General features: G+C 44.0%; 1 protein-coding gene across 4 annotated transcripts in view; it reads left to right on the top strand.

The window, feature by feature from the left end:
- The window catches only part of LARP4B (La ribonucleoprotein 4B), a 124,442-nt gene that overhangs the window by 84,395 nt on the left and 23,797 nt on the right, over window positions 1-16,250 (top strand). For 3 of the 4 annotated variants that reach the window (XM_019035006.4, XM_019035004.4, XM_063709836.1), the window contains 3 exons: window positions 2,112-2,190; window positions 4,099-4,235; window positions 12,825-12,928. In XM_019035006.4, coding sequence (XP_018890551.1) covers window positions 2,112-2,190; window positions 4,099-4,235; window positions 12,825-12,928 — 320 coding nt within the window. Of the gene's footprint in view, window positions 1-2,111; window positions 2,191-2,214; window positions 4,040-4,098; window positions 4,236-12,824; window positions 12,929-16,250 lie in introns of those variants that run through there. The other variant, XM_019035007.4, reaches the window with a different exon arrangement.

Here is a 16,250-nt window from a genome sequence, read left to right as displayed (position 1 = left end):
GTCTTAGGTGAAGCCACCCCGGGCAGCCCATCTTCCACTGTAGAACACTTCAGCTGTCTGCTTGCTGTCCCATCTCCTTGCTTCTATTCCCTCTTGAGTGCAGTCCAGGTAGACAGTTGTCCTAAGCAGCATTTGTCGAGCTCTTTAATGACCCTGGTGCAGCCAGATCTAGTAGTTAGTTTCAACTTCTTAACTTACCTGGCTCTACTGTGTCATGTTATAGTGGATGATTCTCTTGGCTCCTAACTTCACAGTATCCTAGTGGTCTTCCCACCTTGCTGGCTGTGAGCCTGTGTCCCTTGGCCCTCATGAGCTTGCCTCCTGCTGAAGGTGGGAGTGTCCCGGGTTCAGTCCTGGGCTGCTTTTCTTCCTTCCCTTGTGGCTTCGGCACCACCTATCGCTTGGAGAGTCCTCCCTAGTGCCCTGTCCTCAATGATTGCATTAGCTTCCGGCTGGTGCCTGCACAGTCTGTCTACACCATGGAACCAGAGAGATATTTTCAAAATGTCAGCCTTGAATTGGTTTTCTATTACGTTTAGGTTACTTGAACGTCCTCCTTGATCTCACTCACACACACCAGCCTCTGTGACCTCACTTCTTACTGTGTCTGTCATCCCTCTTCTCAGCTGTGCTGGCCTCCTACTGCTGGACTCTACCCCTTGAGAGGCCCCACCTTGGGACCCCTGTGCTTGAGGCTCCCCATTTAGAACACACTTCCCACCTTCCTGCGTGCCCCACCCCTCCTCTATCAGATCATATGGCACTTCCTGTCTGGATGGCACCAGGCCTTGCTGCCCCTCATCCTGGGTTGTTTCCTCAGTGTCCGTTTCTCTCTGACATGATGTGTATAGTTACTAAGGTTAACTGTCTGTTATCTGCCTCTCCCACTAGAGTGTTGGCTTCACGAGAGCACAGGCTTTGCCTTATTCAGGCTGAATTCACAGAGCCTGCAGTAGTGCCTGGCACTTGGAAATATTTAGTAAATACCTATTAAACATGGGGAGTGGAGTGTGAATTTAGATGAGTGACCTGGAGACACCTTAGTCTAGATGGACAGTGGCATCAGGTTGTGTTTTCAATTTTCCATTTTCAGTCTCATTGAGTCCCATGGTTTGGTTTTGTGTTATGGTTACTTTAGCAGTTTTGGTTTCTTTTTGCTGATGGGGGTGGATTTTTACTAAGCTCATTGTATAACACCATACAAACTCTCTGTCCCTCTCATTTGTCCCGAACGCCCCACTTTGTCTTTGCCTTTTCGTGGTCTTTAACTTTGACTTTTAAGATACAAGTGTCTCTTGTGTTAGCATGGCTCTTATATGATTGTACCATGCTAATTTATATAGGAAGGCAGGAAAAACTTAGTTCTTAGCATTTCAGTGCCTTTCATCGCAACATTACTAAAATACCTGTTCATGCAGTGTCCAGAGTCCAGCTCTGTCTTCTAGAGCTCCAAATTCACAGCCCTGTGCTGCCTGTGACCACACACACCATGCTCTCTGGCATCTTCTCAGAAATTTCTTCCAGGATTTAGAACCAGCTTTTGTTTCCTCTTGAAGATCTGGTTTATTTATCATTCTCTTACAGGAATTCTCTAACATGACAATTCTCACTTGTTCCTTCGACTCTGGAAGTTGGAAGGCAAATTGAAGCCTCTGTTGTAGAAACTGTCTAGTCCTAGAGCCTGTTTGATCTCCAGCCTTGGTTTTTTGCTGGTTATCTTTGTTGTTGTTGTTTTAATTTTTTCCTCTGTGTTTTATTATTGTTTAGGGTTTGTGTTTGTGTAGGTTACTTGGAAATTCTTTTTGCAGTGAGACAAGGCATTAACTAAGCTTACACTTGTCATTTCTGGTAGAAAAAGCCCCTGCTGAACTCTGCTAATGAGACTTAGATTATTTTTCTAAACTGTGCTGTTTTTGTTTTGGGGGATAAAGGGATAGTTTTTTTTTGCATGATTTACTTTTTTGATAGGTAAAGTAGCATTTTTCTTACTTAGGATACACTTATGTAGTTGTGTCAGAACGTAAGTTGAAAGCACTAGAACTGCTGTACTGAATTATCTGCTTCCTAAATTTTAACCTGGTTTTCCTAAGTTGATTATTACTTTTATGTAGGAGGAAATGAGTCTCAACCAGACAGCCAGGAAGACCCCCGAGAAGTACTTAAAAAAACATTGGAATTCTGCTTATCTAGGTAAGGCTGGTGGTGGTTTTTCTAGTACCTGATATTTCTGGTATTGTGCAAATAGTTAAAGTATATACAAATGTGATATTTTATGAAGGAGTATCTACTCATATCCATATATATGTATATGAAGACGTGGAATATTGAGTAATGACAATCTTTTGACATTTGAGCATGGAACGTAACCTTCATGTCTGTGGTCCCCAGTGGTCTTGGTGGTCACTGTCTGGAATGCGTCTGACGTGCCCCGCCCGCGCTGTGCTGCCGAGTCAGACTTCCTCACACTGAAGTTGGAGAACAAGTGTGCCACGTTGTTTCTGAAAGCACACCAGACACTGAGATAGCAAGTTGTTTTATTTATATAACACTTATTTTTATTCATTTTTCTTTCCCCTGAATAATACCCTTTTCTTAGTAAAACCTTTAAAGTTCCAATGGCAGAACTGGACATAAAGGAAGATGGGATTGGGTTTGATGTAATTTCTCTGAGTATGACAACAACCGATTGGCCGTGTATAAGGTTTTCTGTCGATGATGATTTTCCAGGTGTTTTCTCTGGAGCCCTGAGGATTCCACACAGGTGTCTGCTAGGGGCTCCTTGAAGCCTGTGGGGTGTATGAGGTGGAGGTGTGAGGGGCTCTGCTGGCCTCCTCCCCATGCCCATGCTGTTCCACGTTTGGAGTCTGAGCATACCGCACCATGACACAGTAGATGCAAAAGGTGCAGGGGCACCAGTGGAACGCCCTAGTGGAGCACAAGTGTGAGCTGTCTGCCACTCACACCCATCTGTAGCCCCATGGGGCCAGAATCAGCTACACCTGGAAGGTGGCTGAGATGAGGGTGGAGCAGGGCCTCCTTCTGCATGGCCTCCGTTTGATCGGCAGTCATGGGCCTTCACCGAGGGACACTGAGCAGAGGCCCCAGGAACCCAGCACTGTGCTCAGTTTTGAAATGTTTCTTAGGGCCTTGTTCACTACATTACACGATGCCTTGAGAATTCACAGGAAAGATTGATCTTTGGCCAACACACCAGAAAATAGCTCATCTTGGCCCAAACTGCTGATGATTTGTGGCTCACCTTTGGATTTTGTGGGTAAAGTTACTGTTTCCTTCTTTTTAATTCTGGCTGCTAGGAAGCCAGGGCTGGATACAGGCCCTCTGGTGAGTGTTCCAGAGTCTACAGGAGGAATTTTGGGTATGACCTTATCCTGGCCTTTTTATGTTTTCCTTTCTTGTTCATTGAGCTGGATTTCTTTACTTTAAATTTTTTTTCTTTCTTTTTTTTTGAGTCAGAGTTTCACTCTTGTCGCCCAGGCTAGAGTGCAGTGGTGCGATCTTGGCTCACTGTAACCTCCACCTCTCGGGTTCAAGTGATTCTCCTGCCTGAGCCTCCCGAGTAGCTGGGATTACAGGTGCCCGCCACTATGCCTGGCTAATTTTTGTATTTTTAGTAGAGATGGGGTTTCACCATGTTGGTCAGGCTGGTCTTAAACTCCTGAACCCAGATGATCTGCCTACCTTGGCCCCCCAAAGTGCTGGGATTCCAGGCGTGAGCCACCGTGCCCGGCCTAACAAAATTGTATGCATTTTTAGTAAACTCTTCAGATACTTCTTAGGACAAAAATGACAGCTATAAATAATTACATCTTATTTAAAAATAACCATCTTCTCATGAATTTTGATTGTAGAAAGTACAGTATACTTTTACTTTTGCACTCCCTGCCTCTCCAAGGCCGAGATTTTGAAAAAATGTACCTGAGGGTGGAGAGACAGCAAATAACAGATGGGTCCTGGGCTGAGATTTAACTCCAAAGCAATACCATGCCACACTCACGCCTCTTGTGAAACTGGAATTACAGTAGGTGAAACTTCCTTTTAAAGAAATACTGATTAAAAGAGATTGTTTTCTTTCAACAGGGAGAACCTTGCTAGTGACATGTATCTTATATCACAGATGGATAGTGACCAGTATGTGCCAATCACAACGGTGGCTAACCTCGACCACATCAAGAAGCTCAGCACTGATGTGGACTTGATTGTGGAAGTGCTAAGATGTAAGTAAATGACAATTTTAAATTAATTATACTTGTCCTTAGAGTATTTGTCTTATCAGCGTGAACCTTTAAATCTATAGCCATCAAACGTTAAGGTCCTTGATGGCGAATCATATTCTTTTCTGGCCTTCTGTTCCTTTCTGCCCAGGTCCAATAATTCTGGAGTAGCGCCTGATAGTCCCTGGGAATGCCAGTTGAACCCATTATGAAACCTCAAGCAAGTTTTGGGACATATGAAGTAGAAAAGAATCTTGTTAATGGGGATTTTAAAGATAGCTGTTTCATTCATGAAAAACAAAATAAAAATAACATTTATAGTTAAAGCAAAATACATTGTAGTTACAGTTTTGCCACTAAAGGTGTTTCTTTCAAATTGCAACTTCCTGTTTATGTTTGGATGAAATAATTATTGCAATTTTTCTTAAAATTATGTTGTGGGCCAGGTGTGGTAGCTTACACATGTAATCCCAGCACTTTTGGAGGTCGAGTTGGGCGGATCATGAGGTCAGGAGATTGAGACTGTCTTGGCCAACATGGTGAAACCCTGTCTCCACTAAAATACAAAAAATTAGCTGGGCGTGGTGGTGCGTGCTTGTAATCCCAGGTACTTGAGAGGCTGAGGCAGGGAAATCGCTTGAACCCAGGAGGCGGAGGTTGCAGTTAGCTGAAATCGTGCCATTGCACTCCAGCCTGGCGACAGAGATAGACTCCATCTCAAAAAAAAAAAAAAAAAAATTATGTTGTGAGTGAAGTTGTTTCTTTGAAGTGTGGCAACATCAAACAGTGTTTAAGCATTAAGTGCGGATGGTGCCCCCTACATGGTTTTGAGTGATTGGACATTGCTAAGCCTGACTTCAAGTCTCCATTAAGTCCACTGCCTATACTCACATAGAAGGGTTTTCACGTTGTCCCTGGCTTATCTGTACTAACGACAGTCTGTGCAGGTTTTTTTTTTCTTGTATGAATTTGACTTTACAGTAGTATAAAAAAGTGAGCATCTTACATGAGAACTTAGTTGGATTTTCTTTTCACAAATAAAATATAAAATAAAAGTTTATGTTTTTCTGTTTTTAGACAAATAGCATGGGTTATTAAATTATTGGAGACAGTGAAAAAACTGACAAACATAATTACCATTGACTGTGAGTTCTGAGAGCGGCACTGCTGTCTCCCAGGATGGCGCCGTGCTCCCTGGTGTCATCATACAGAACAGAAGCTGTTGTCTGTGCCAGCTGAATTGGGCCCCATCTTTGCAAGGCCAGCAGCATTCTTGTCCCTGTTTATGCTCTGAAGCCTTTTGGTTATGGTTAGGAGTTTCAGGTTTAGTTACTCCTTTTCGGACAGACCTAGCAAACGCTGCTGCCCCACTGGGATGATTTCTCAGTTGATTGTTACTGGCAAGGGGACGTTTCCACCAACCAGGAGGATATTAAATTGCTCTGTGTGCTTGCTTAACAGAGCCCACCTGCCCATAGGCGATCCAGGGCAGCCTTGTCACCTATTTCGTCCCATCTCCTCCCGCCTTTTTTATGACTTACCTTTTATCCATTTGCACTCAGCTCTTTAGTTTCTCATTTTGTCTTTTTTCACTCGATTTTTGGACAGAAATGTACATGCCTTTGTAAGAACCTATGTGACAAGAATATAGTTAGCAAGTTATTGCATTCATTGTAGCTCTTAAGAGGATGAAAATGCCATAAATAGGTCCGCAGGAGCAAAGTTCTCATCTTACTTTTTTTTAAAATTAAGTTGAATGGACGAATGAATTTATTAATTTTTGAGATGGAATCTCACTCTGTCGCCAAGGCTGGAGTGCAGTGGTGTGATCTCAGCTCACCGCAACTCTGCCTCCTGTGTTGAAGCAATTCTCCTACCTCAGCCTCCCAAGTAGCTGGGCATTACAAGCGTGCACCACCACGCCCAGCTAATTTTTTGTACTTTTAGTAGAGACGAGGTTTTACCACATTGGCAGGGCTGGTCTCAAACTTCTGACCTCAAGTGATCTGCCCACTTCAGTCTCCCAAAGTCCTGAGATTACCGGTGTGAGCCACCATGCCTGGCCTCATCTTATGTTTAGATCTTGTGCCCAAAATACCTAGCAGAGACTCAGACACACAGCAGATATTTGATGAATATTTAATTTTATCTTTTTACAAATTAAACTCAAGATTGTCTGAATGATTTTCCTTTGAATAGTGCAGCTCTTGTGTTAAGTTGCATAAGTTACATTTCCAGATTATTTTTAATGTCACAGTAAACATACAGTGCGTGTCCCAGTATGTCTGAGTCAAGGGATGTTTTCACCCTTCATATAACTGAACTGCTAATTAAAAAGACATGCTAAAATGTTTGTCACCAGAATAAATACATTGTGTTATATACACACAGTGAGTACCAGAGCTGTTACAGTGAGCTAGGCCTACATATTCCAACAAGAATAAATTTTAAAATTATAATGTTTATAAAAGCATATTTCCAAATTTGTGCAAGGTGATACCATGTATATAAAGCTTGGGGGTGTGTAAAGCTGAAGCACAGGAATTTTTGTGGGTTCAGAGGAGCACGGAGATGGTGTGAAAGCATGAACGGGATTGAAGCTCATCATTCAGTGTCACGTCATGGGGGCAGGTGAGTTGGGCGAGGCATGAAGTGCAGAGGGTGTCACCCCTGCCTGTATGGAGGTAGAATTTACCTACCATAAATTATGCATTCTAAGTGTACATTTGGTAAGTTTTAACATATTTATACACCCATGAAACTACCACAATCACAATACCAAACAGCCATCACAGCCCACCCCCACCAAGCGTCCTCTACCCCCTCCCCAGGCAACCACTGATTTGCTTCCTGTCACTACAGATTAGCTTGCAATGTTTACAAATTTGATGTAAATGGAGTCGATTATGCAATATCACTTTCTTTTGGTCTGGCATAACTATTGTTGTTCACTGGATTAGTAGGTGATTGCTTCTTTTTGCTGGGAAGTATTCTCTCAAATGGATATTCCCAGTTGGTTTATGCACCTACCAGTTATAGACATTTAGGTTATTGCCAGGTTTTGACCACTACAGATTGCTGTGGACACTTGTGTAAAAGTCTCTGTGTGACCGTGTGCTTCCCTCTCTCTCGGGTAAATAGCCACAAGTGGAATGTCTGGATTGTGTGGTTAGGTGTGTGATTAACTGTGAAACCACCTGCCTGTTTTCCAAAGTGGTTGGACCGTTTTACAGTTGGCCACCACCAGCAGGGATGAGAGCTCCAGTTGCCCCATATCCTTCTGACACTTGGTATGCAATCATGTTAATTTTATGTTTTCTAATAACTATATAGTGATATCTTGTTGAGGTTTTAACATCTATTTCTCTAATGATTAATGAAGTTGAGCATTTTTAAAATGTGCTTATTTGCCTTCCTTTTTCTTCTTTGCAATAGTGTCTATTTAGATGTCCCACACATACTTTATTAGTTTTTATTAACAACTGAGTCCTTTCTTTAGAAGTAGACTTTATTTTTTATAACAGTTTTAGATTCACAGCAAAATTGTAAGCAAAGTACAGAGATCTCCCATTATATCCTCTGTACACATGCATGGCCTCTTCCCATATGAACATTCCACAGCAGAGGAACATTTGTTATAATTGATGAAACCAACACTGACACATCATTGTCACCTGGAGTCCACAGTTTACATAAGGGTTCACTTGGTATTGTATATTCTGTGGATTCAGACAACCATATAGGGACATTATCTACCATTACAGTATCATACAGGGTAATTTTACTGACCTAAACGTCCTCTGAGCTCCACCCGTGCATCCCTGCCTCCCCCAATCACTGGAAGCCACTGATCTTTTTACTGCCTCTGTAGTTTTGCCTTTTCCAGAATGTCCTAGAGTTGGATCCTGTAGGATGTAGCCTCTTCAGATTGGCTTCTTTCACTTAGCAATATATGTTGAAGGTTCCTCCATGTCTTTTCGTGGCTTGATAGATCATTTCTTTTTAGTGTGGAATAATAGTTCATTGTCTGGATGTCCCACAGTTTGCTTATCCATCTACCCACTGAAGTACATCTTGATTACTTCCAAGTTTTGGCAGTTATGATTAAAGTTGCTATAAACATCTGTATGCAGATTTTGCATGGACATAATTTTTTAGCTCCTTTGGATAAATACCAAGGAGCACAATTGCCAGATCATATGCTAAGAATATTATTTGTTTTGTAAGAAGCCACCAAAGTGTCTCCCAAAGTGGATGTACCACTTTGCATTCCCATCGGCAGTGAATGGGAGTTCCTGTTGCTCCACATCCTCGGCAGCATTTGGTGGTGTCACTGTTTGTGATTTTTGCTGTGCTGACAGGTATGCAGTGACATCTCATTGATGTCTTAATTTGCATTCCCTATGACATATGATGTGAAGCGTTTTTCCATATGTAGATTCGCCCTCTGTAAATCTTTTGTGAAGTGTCTGTCCAGGTCTTCTGCCCATTTTTTAATCGTGTTCATTTTCTTATTGTTGATTTTTAAAGTTTTCTGTGCATTTTGATGTTAACAGTCCTTTATCAGATGTGTCTTTTGCAACTATTTTCCATCAGTCAATGGCTTCGCATCCTGTTGATGTTGCCTTGCACAAAGCAGAAGTTTTAAATGTTAATGAAATTTTTTCATGGATCATGCCTTTAGTGTAGTATCTAAGAAGTTATTGTCAGACCCAAGGTCTTCTAGATTTTCTCCTATGTTGTCTGGGACTTAAGGTTTTGCATTTTACACTTAGGTCCATGATCCATTTGGGGTTAATTTTTATGAATGGTGGTGCCACGTCTGCACCTAGATTAATTTTCTACATGTGGATGTCGAGTGGTTTAGTAGCACTTGTTGAAAAGATGCTCCTTTGCTCCACGGTCACATTGTCAATGATGTATGTGTGTACACTTAAATATGTATTACACGTGATTTACAAATATGCTCTCTAAGTGTACAGCTGTTTTTTTTTTTGTTCTACCAGTGTCTTTTGAGAAGCAGAAGTAGACATTTTTTATATAGTCCAATTTGTAAATTTTTTTCGTGTTACAGATCTTGCTTTTGGTGTTGTACCTAAGAAATCTTTGCTTGGTCCAAGGTTATGATAGTTTTCCTTTTATTAGTTTTATGTTTTACATTTGAACATTCGAGTCTGTCATCTATTTTGTGCTGATGTTTGTACATGGTGTGGGGTATGGATCCTGTGTGCATCTGTTGCAGCACCCCACGTGTCTGGGGCCTTGTGTTGACTGCCCGTGCACGTGGGTGTTGGTCTCTGGAACGTGTGTTTTATTCCCTTGTCTGATTGGATGCTAACACTACAGTGTCTTAATCACTGTAACGTTATAGTAAGTCTTTCTTCTTTTTTTTTTATTTATTTTATTTATTTTTTTTTTATTGATCATTCTTGGGTGTTTCTCGCAGAGGGGGATTTGGCAGGGTCATAGGACAATAGTGGAGGGAAGGTCAGCAGATAAACAAGTGAACAAAGGTCTCTGGTTTTCCTAGGCAGAGGACCCTGTGGCCTTCCGCAGTGTTTGTGTCCCTGGGTACTCAATTCCGCAGTGTTTGTGTCCCTGGGTACTTGAGATTAGGGAGTGGTGATGACTCTTAAGGAGCGTGCTGCCTTTAAGCATCTGTTTAACAAAGCACATCTTGCACCTCCCTTAATCCATTTAACCCTGAGTGGACACAGCACATGTTTCAGAGAGCACAGGGTTGGGGGGTAAGGTCACAGATCAACAGGATTCCAAGGCAGAAGAATTTTTCTTAGTACAGAACAAGATGAAACGTCTCCCATGTCTACTTCCTTCTACACAGACACGGCAACCATCCGATTTCTCAATCTTCTCCCCACCTTTCCCCCCCTTTCCATGCCACAAAACCACCATTGTCATCATGGCCCGTTCTCAATGAGCTGTTGGGTACACCTCCCGGACGGGGCGGCTGGCCAGGCGGGGGGCTGACCCCCCACCTCCCTCCCGGGCGGGGCGGCTGGCCGGGCAGAGGGGCTCCTCACTTCTCAGTAGGGGCGGCCGGGCAGAGGTGCCCCTCACCTCCCGGACGAGGCGGCTGGCCACGTGGGGGGCTGACCCCCCACCTCCCTCCCGGACGGGGCGGCTGGCTGGGTGGGGGGCTGACCCCCCCACTCCCTCCTGGACGGGGCAGCTGGCTGGGCAGAGGGGCTCCTCACTTCTCAGTAGGGGCGGCCGGGCAGAGGTGCCCCTCACCTCCCGGACGAGGCGGCTGGCCAGGTGGGGGGCTGACCCCCCACCTCCCTCCTGGACAGGGCGGCTGGCTGGGCGGGGGGCTGATCCCCCACCTCCCTCCCGGACGGGGCGGCTGGCCGGGCGGGGGGCTGACCCCCCCACCTACCTCCCGGACGGGGCGGCTGGCTGGGCAGAGGGGCTCCTCACTTCCCAGTAGGGGCGGCCGGGCAGAGGCACCCCTAACCTCCCGGACGGGGCAGCTGACCCCCCACCTCCCTCCCGGACGGGGTGGCTGGCCAGGCGGGGGGCTGACCCCCCCACCTCCCTCCCGGACGGGGCGGCTGGCCGGGAGGGGGGCTGACCCCCCCACCTCCCTCCCGGACGGGGCAGCTGGCCTGGCGGGGGCTGAACCCCACCTGCCTCCCGGACGGGGTGGCTGCCGGGCGGAGGGGCTCCTCCCTTCTCAGACCAGGCGGCTGCTGGGCGGAGGGGCTCCTCACTTCTCAGACGGGGCGGTTGCCGGGCGGAGGGTCTCCTCACTTCTCAGACGGGGCGGCTGGGCAGAGATGCTCCTCACCTCCCAGACGGGGTCGCGGCCAGGCAGAGGCGCTCCTCACATCCCAGACGGGGCGGCGGGGCAGAGGTGCTCCCCGCATCTCAGACGATGGGCGGCTGGGCAGAGACGCTCCTCACTTCCTAGATGGGATGGCGGCCGGGCAGAGATGCTCCTCACTTTCCAGACTGGGCAGCCAGGCAGAGGGGCTCCTCACGTCCTAGACGATGGGCAGCCAGGCAGAGATGCTCCTCTCTTCCCAGACGGGGTGGTGGCTGGGCAGAGGCTGCACTCTCGGCACTTTGGGAGGCCAAGGCAGGCGGCTGGGAGGTGGAGGTTGTAGCGAGCCAAGATCACGCCACTGCACTCCAGCCTGGGCACCATTGAGCACTGAGTGAACCAGACTCCGTCTGCAATCCCGGCACCTCGGGAGGCCGAGGCTGGCGGATCACTCGCGGTTAGGAGCTGGAGACCAGCCAGGCCAACACAGCAAAACCCCGTCTCCACCAAAAAAATACGAAAACCAGTCAGGCTTGGTGGCGCGCGCCTGCAATTGCAGGCACTCGGCAGGCTGAGGCAGGAGAATCAGGCAGGGAGGTTGCAGTGAGCCGAGATGGCAGCAGTACCGTCCAGCTTTGGCTCAGCATCAGAGGGAGACCGTGGGGAAAGGGAGAGGGAGAGGGAGAGGGGGAGGGGGAGGGGGAGAGGGAGAGGGAGAGGATAGTAAGTCTTAAAGTAGGTTCAGAACCTCCAGCTTTGCTGTGGCTCTTCTAAATGTTTTGCATTTTTATATGAATTTTAGAATCATCATTACAATTTTTCAAAAAGTCCTGTTGGTGTTTTTATTGGGATTGCATTGATTGTATAAATTCACTCGAGAAGAATTTACCCATTCTACCAGTGTTAAGTTTTACAACCCACAAGCACAGAATATGTCTTTATGTAGGTCTTTAAAATGTTCTTTTGGCAGTGTTTTGCAGTTTTCAGCATACGAGTCTTTGATGATCTTTTGTCAGATTAAGATATAAAAACTAAGTTACAGTCATGCACCTGTTACCTTTCTTGTAGGGTGAGCTTTGGTGGTTTATGTCTTTTAAGGAATGTTTCTGTTTCATGTAATGTATTAGTGTGAACTTTTTCATAATATTCCGTTGTTATCTTTTTCCTGTTGGTAGAACCTGCGATGATGTTGCCACTTTCATCCTGATGCTGGTGATTTGTGTCTTTGTGACAGTGGGCACCTCTGAGCCCTAATTGTGATCATTACTTGCTGTGACTCGAATCTGCGTATTGCGTAATTTCATAGATGTGACGCCAAAACCCAATTTATGTAAAAACTGGCAAAATTTAAATTAGGCCTATTACTGCAGTCACATGAGCATCCTAATGTAAACAATGCACGACCGTTAGGTGAGAGATGATCATCAGGGAGCCAGGGAAGGGCACACAGAAACAAGTCATAAGACAAGATTATTTCACTTTAGGTACTTGTGGAAAGGAGAAAGCCATTAACCCTGTATTTTCATCTGCTTTTAGTGCTTGAGCTGTTTAGAACCTTTGTTTCATAGTGTTACATACATTATGGCTCCTGCAGGATTTTAAATGTCCATATTCCTGAGTTTTGAAAAATCTAACGTGAGATTGGTTTAAAACCTTTGGATTGTGTTAGACTAGCAAAATTTTTGACACTTTGCCCATTTGCAGGTTTCTTTAGCTTATTTAATAATATAGTAATATAATGTAACATTCCACTGGCATATCATATTTTAATATTTTTGTTTCACCATTGATTTTTCTTCTCTTTGTAGCTTTACCTTTAGTCCAAGTGGATGAAAAGGGAGAAAAAGTAAGGCCAAATCAAAATCGCTGCATAGTAATATTGCGTGAAATATCTGAATCTACCCCCGTGGAAGTAAGTAATTTCTCCTCTGAAGGTTACTTGGACATTTTCCGAAAGGTCTTTGTTGGTTTTGATTTTATTTTACTTTTGTGTTTTTTTGGGCTGTATGTTTTTTAGACTGAATACTTACATTAACACTGTTTTCCCAGGATTTACACACACTGAGTTACTGAGTAGGAGGGAATGATAACCAAACCTTTTGATCTCAGGACTCCTTATAAGATAGTGAAGGTTTATGCATTTCTATATTTAGAAATTAAAAATAACACATTTAAATATTTATTTAAAAATAAGATTAGTAAACCCACAAATAATGAAAAAGAGCACTTTTGTGATAAATAACTTTTCAAAACAAGTATTTCTATGACAAAGGGGCATCGTGAATAACTCCCTGAGCCACCAGTGCAGCCTGGTCCAAGCCAGCATGGCCACTCTTAGAGAACTGGTAACTTGGGGAGTAATTTTTTTTTTTTTTTTTTTTTGAGATGGAGTCTTGCTCTGTTGCCCAGGCTGGAGTGCAGTGGCACAACCTCGGCTCACTGCAAACTCCACCTCCTGGGCTCAAGCAATTCTCCTGCCTCAGCCTCCCGAGTAGCTGGGATTACAGGCGCCTGTCACTGCGCCCAGCTAATTTTTCTATGTTTAGTAGAGACAGGGTTTCACCATCTTGGCCAGGCTGGTCTGGAACTCCTGACCTCATGATCCACCCGACTTGGGCAGTAATTTTAGGGAACCACAGTATCTGATAGCTTAAAAGTAATGAAAAGCCATTTACTGTTATGTGTTGCTATAAAATCTACTGTTTGTCCAGATGCCTAAACTGAGTTGCTTTGTGTAGTAAACACACTGATGGTCATACCTTGAGATCATGAGGTAAAGTCTTTGTAGAAGGTGCTGGCAACTTAGTTTATCCTACCTCAGAAAATGGAATCTGCCTGCTTTGGGGACTCGCAGAACACAGGAAGCCTGGGTTTGTTGTTGGTCTCATCTCTCACATGATTTCAGCCTCGTCGTTCATGCTACCTCTTTCCACACACCTTCTCTGCAGAGGAGATGGACGTTGCGGTTCAGGCTTTTCAGTCCAAGTGGGTTAGTGTGTGTGAGAGTTTCTTAAGGAAAACAACCCTAGCATGTGAGAAAGGGCAGGATTCCAACAAAGCTCTCTGCCTAGCGTAAGAAATTCTATTACTCTCATAGAAGTATGGTCTTATTCTAGCAAGTTTTACCTTCTGTTCCACTTAGCCTGTCTTTACTAGTTCTGTATTGTAGTATGTGGAGAAAAACAATTTAGGATTATAATTTTTCCTCCTATTTTTATTAAGGGTCTGAATATGAAGGACCAGCATATTTCTTGCTTTCTTTTTTTTTTTTTTTTTTTTTTTGAGACAGAGTCTTGCTCTGTCACCCAGGCTGGCATGCAGTGGCACGATCTCGGCTCACTGCAACCTCCGCCTCCCAGGTTCAAGTGCTTCTCCTGCCTCAGCCTCCCGAGTAGCTGGGATTACGGCCTCCCAAAGTGCTGGGATTACAGGTGTGAGCCACCGCGCCTGGCCGAGGACCAGCATATTTCTTATGATTAATTGGGACATCTGAATTAACTCGAAGTAATATTTAAAACATAGATCCTAGTTTTTAAGACTTGAAATGTTTGTAAAACTTTAACCAAGGAGAATTTTCTGCATTTAGCAGTAGATATTGATTTTGGAGTATTTATATTATTCACAACTGCTGACCTTATGTCTTTTGTAAAACTTGAGCAATGAAAGTCTTAAGAGAGAAGGTTTAAAGGAAACTTTGATAAATTAAAAGTTGGGGAAAAAAAGGAAGGAAAATAAGTAGCCTAAAACAATCCACGTAAGAACATAAGTTCCCAAGGACTCTGTATAATTATTATAGAGCCCTTCTACTGGGTCTTAGAAATGTAGGCTAGGAGTTTCCAGAAAATTCTTCTTTAAATGTCACTAGGTACTTGTCAGTGATTAGTACATTTTATATACTGATTCTGATTTTCTTAAAAATAGGATTTTCCCAGAGGCAGAGGAGTCAACCATTCTTGCCACTAGTAGACTGATAGTCTAGTGGCCTTAAAGTATTATTGTTTGACTTTAAAAGTCATAATCCTAATTTACCGTTAGTCAAGTATGACTTTGTGTTGATGTGTTTTATCTTTTAACCAGTAAGCATTTACCAGTGATGGGACAACAACATAGGGCATTAGAATCCCTGGAAACCGTTTTTGTAGTTCATTTGGTTGTCAAATTCCTTTTGTACTTTTTGAAGTGTACCTGGCTAGTAATTTTTTATGGAATGGCCCTGTTTTTCCTTGTTGCTGTTTTTCCTCTGGAATCTGGAATGAATATAGCCACTCTCACGTTCCTTGATTGACATTAGTATGGTATGTCTTTTCTATCCTCTTTTAACCAACCCATTTGTGTTTTCATATTTAAAGTGGATTTCTTGTGAGCAGTGTGTAATTGGGTCTTGCTTTTCGTATCCAATCTGAAAATTTCTGTCTTTTTTTTTTTTTTTTGAGGTGGCATCTTGCTCTGTTGCCAGGCTGGAGTGCAGTGGTGTGATCTCAGCTCACTGCAACTTCCGCCTCCCGGGTTCAAGTGGTTCTCCTTCCTCAGCCTCCCGAGTAGCTAGGAGTACAGGCATGCGCCACCATGCCAAGCTAATTTTGTACTTTTAGTAGAGACAGAGTTTCACAATGTTGGCCAGGATGGTCTTAGATCTTTTGACCTCGTGATCCGTCCTCCTCGGCCTCCCAAAGTGCTGGGATTACAGGCGTGAGCCACCGCGCCGGGCCCAATTTCTGTCTTTTAGTTGGGAGTGTAGCCCATCTACATTTAAGAGGTTAATGATGTAATGATGTGATTAAATTTAAATTTATCATCTTGCTGTTTGTTTTCTGTTTTGTCTCTTCTCTTCTTTATTTTCTTTCCCTTTCCCCTCCTTTTGTTTGGGATTAAATGTGTATTTTTATCTCCTTTTTTGACATATTAGGTATAACTCTTTGTTTCTGTTTTTTAGTGGTGCTTTAGGGCATGCTTCTTCAGCCCGTGGGCCGCAGGCCGCCCAGGACGGCTTTGTATGCAGCTCAACACAAATGCGTTAAACTTTCTTCAAACATTTTGAGTTTTTTTTTTTTTTTTTTTTTTTAAAGCTCATCAGCTTTCGTTAGTGTTAGTGTATTTTATGTGTGGCCCAAGACAATTTTTCTACTTCTGTTGTGTCCCAGGGAAGCCAAAATATTGGACCCCCTTTCTTTAGGGTTTTTAGCTGACCCTCTAACTTTACTAGAGTCCGTGTAATTCACAGAGCACCATGCCTC

This window comes from Gorilla gorilla, chromosome 8, assembly GCF_029281585.2.
Source record: "Gorilla gorilla gorilla isolate KB3781 chromosome 8, NHGRI_mGorGor1-v2.1_pri, whole genome shotgun sequence".
NCBI lineage: Eukaryota > Metazoa > Chordata > Mammalia > Primates > Hominidae > Gorilla > Gorilla gorilla.
This window is presented reverse-complemented; position numbering and strand designations above follow the sequence as displayed.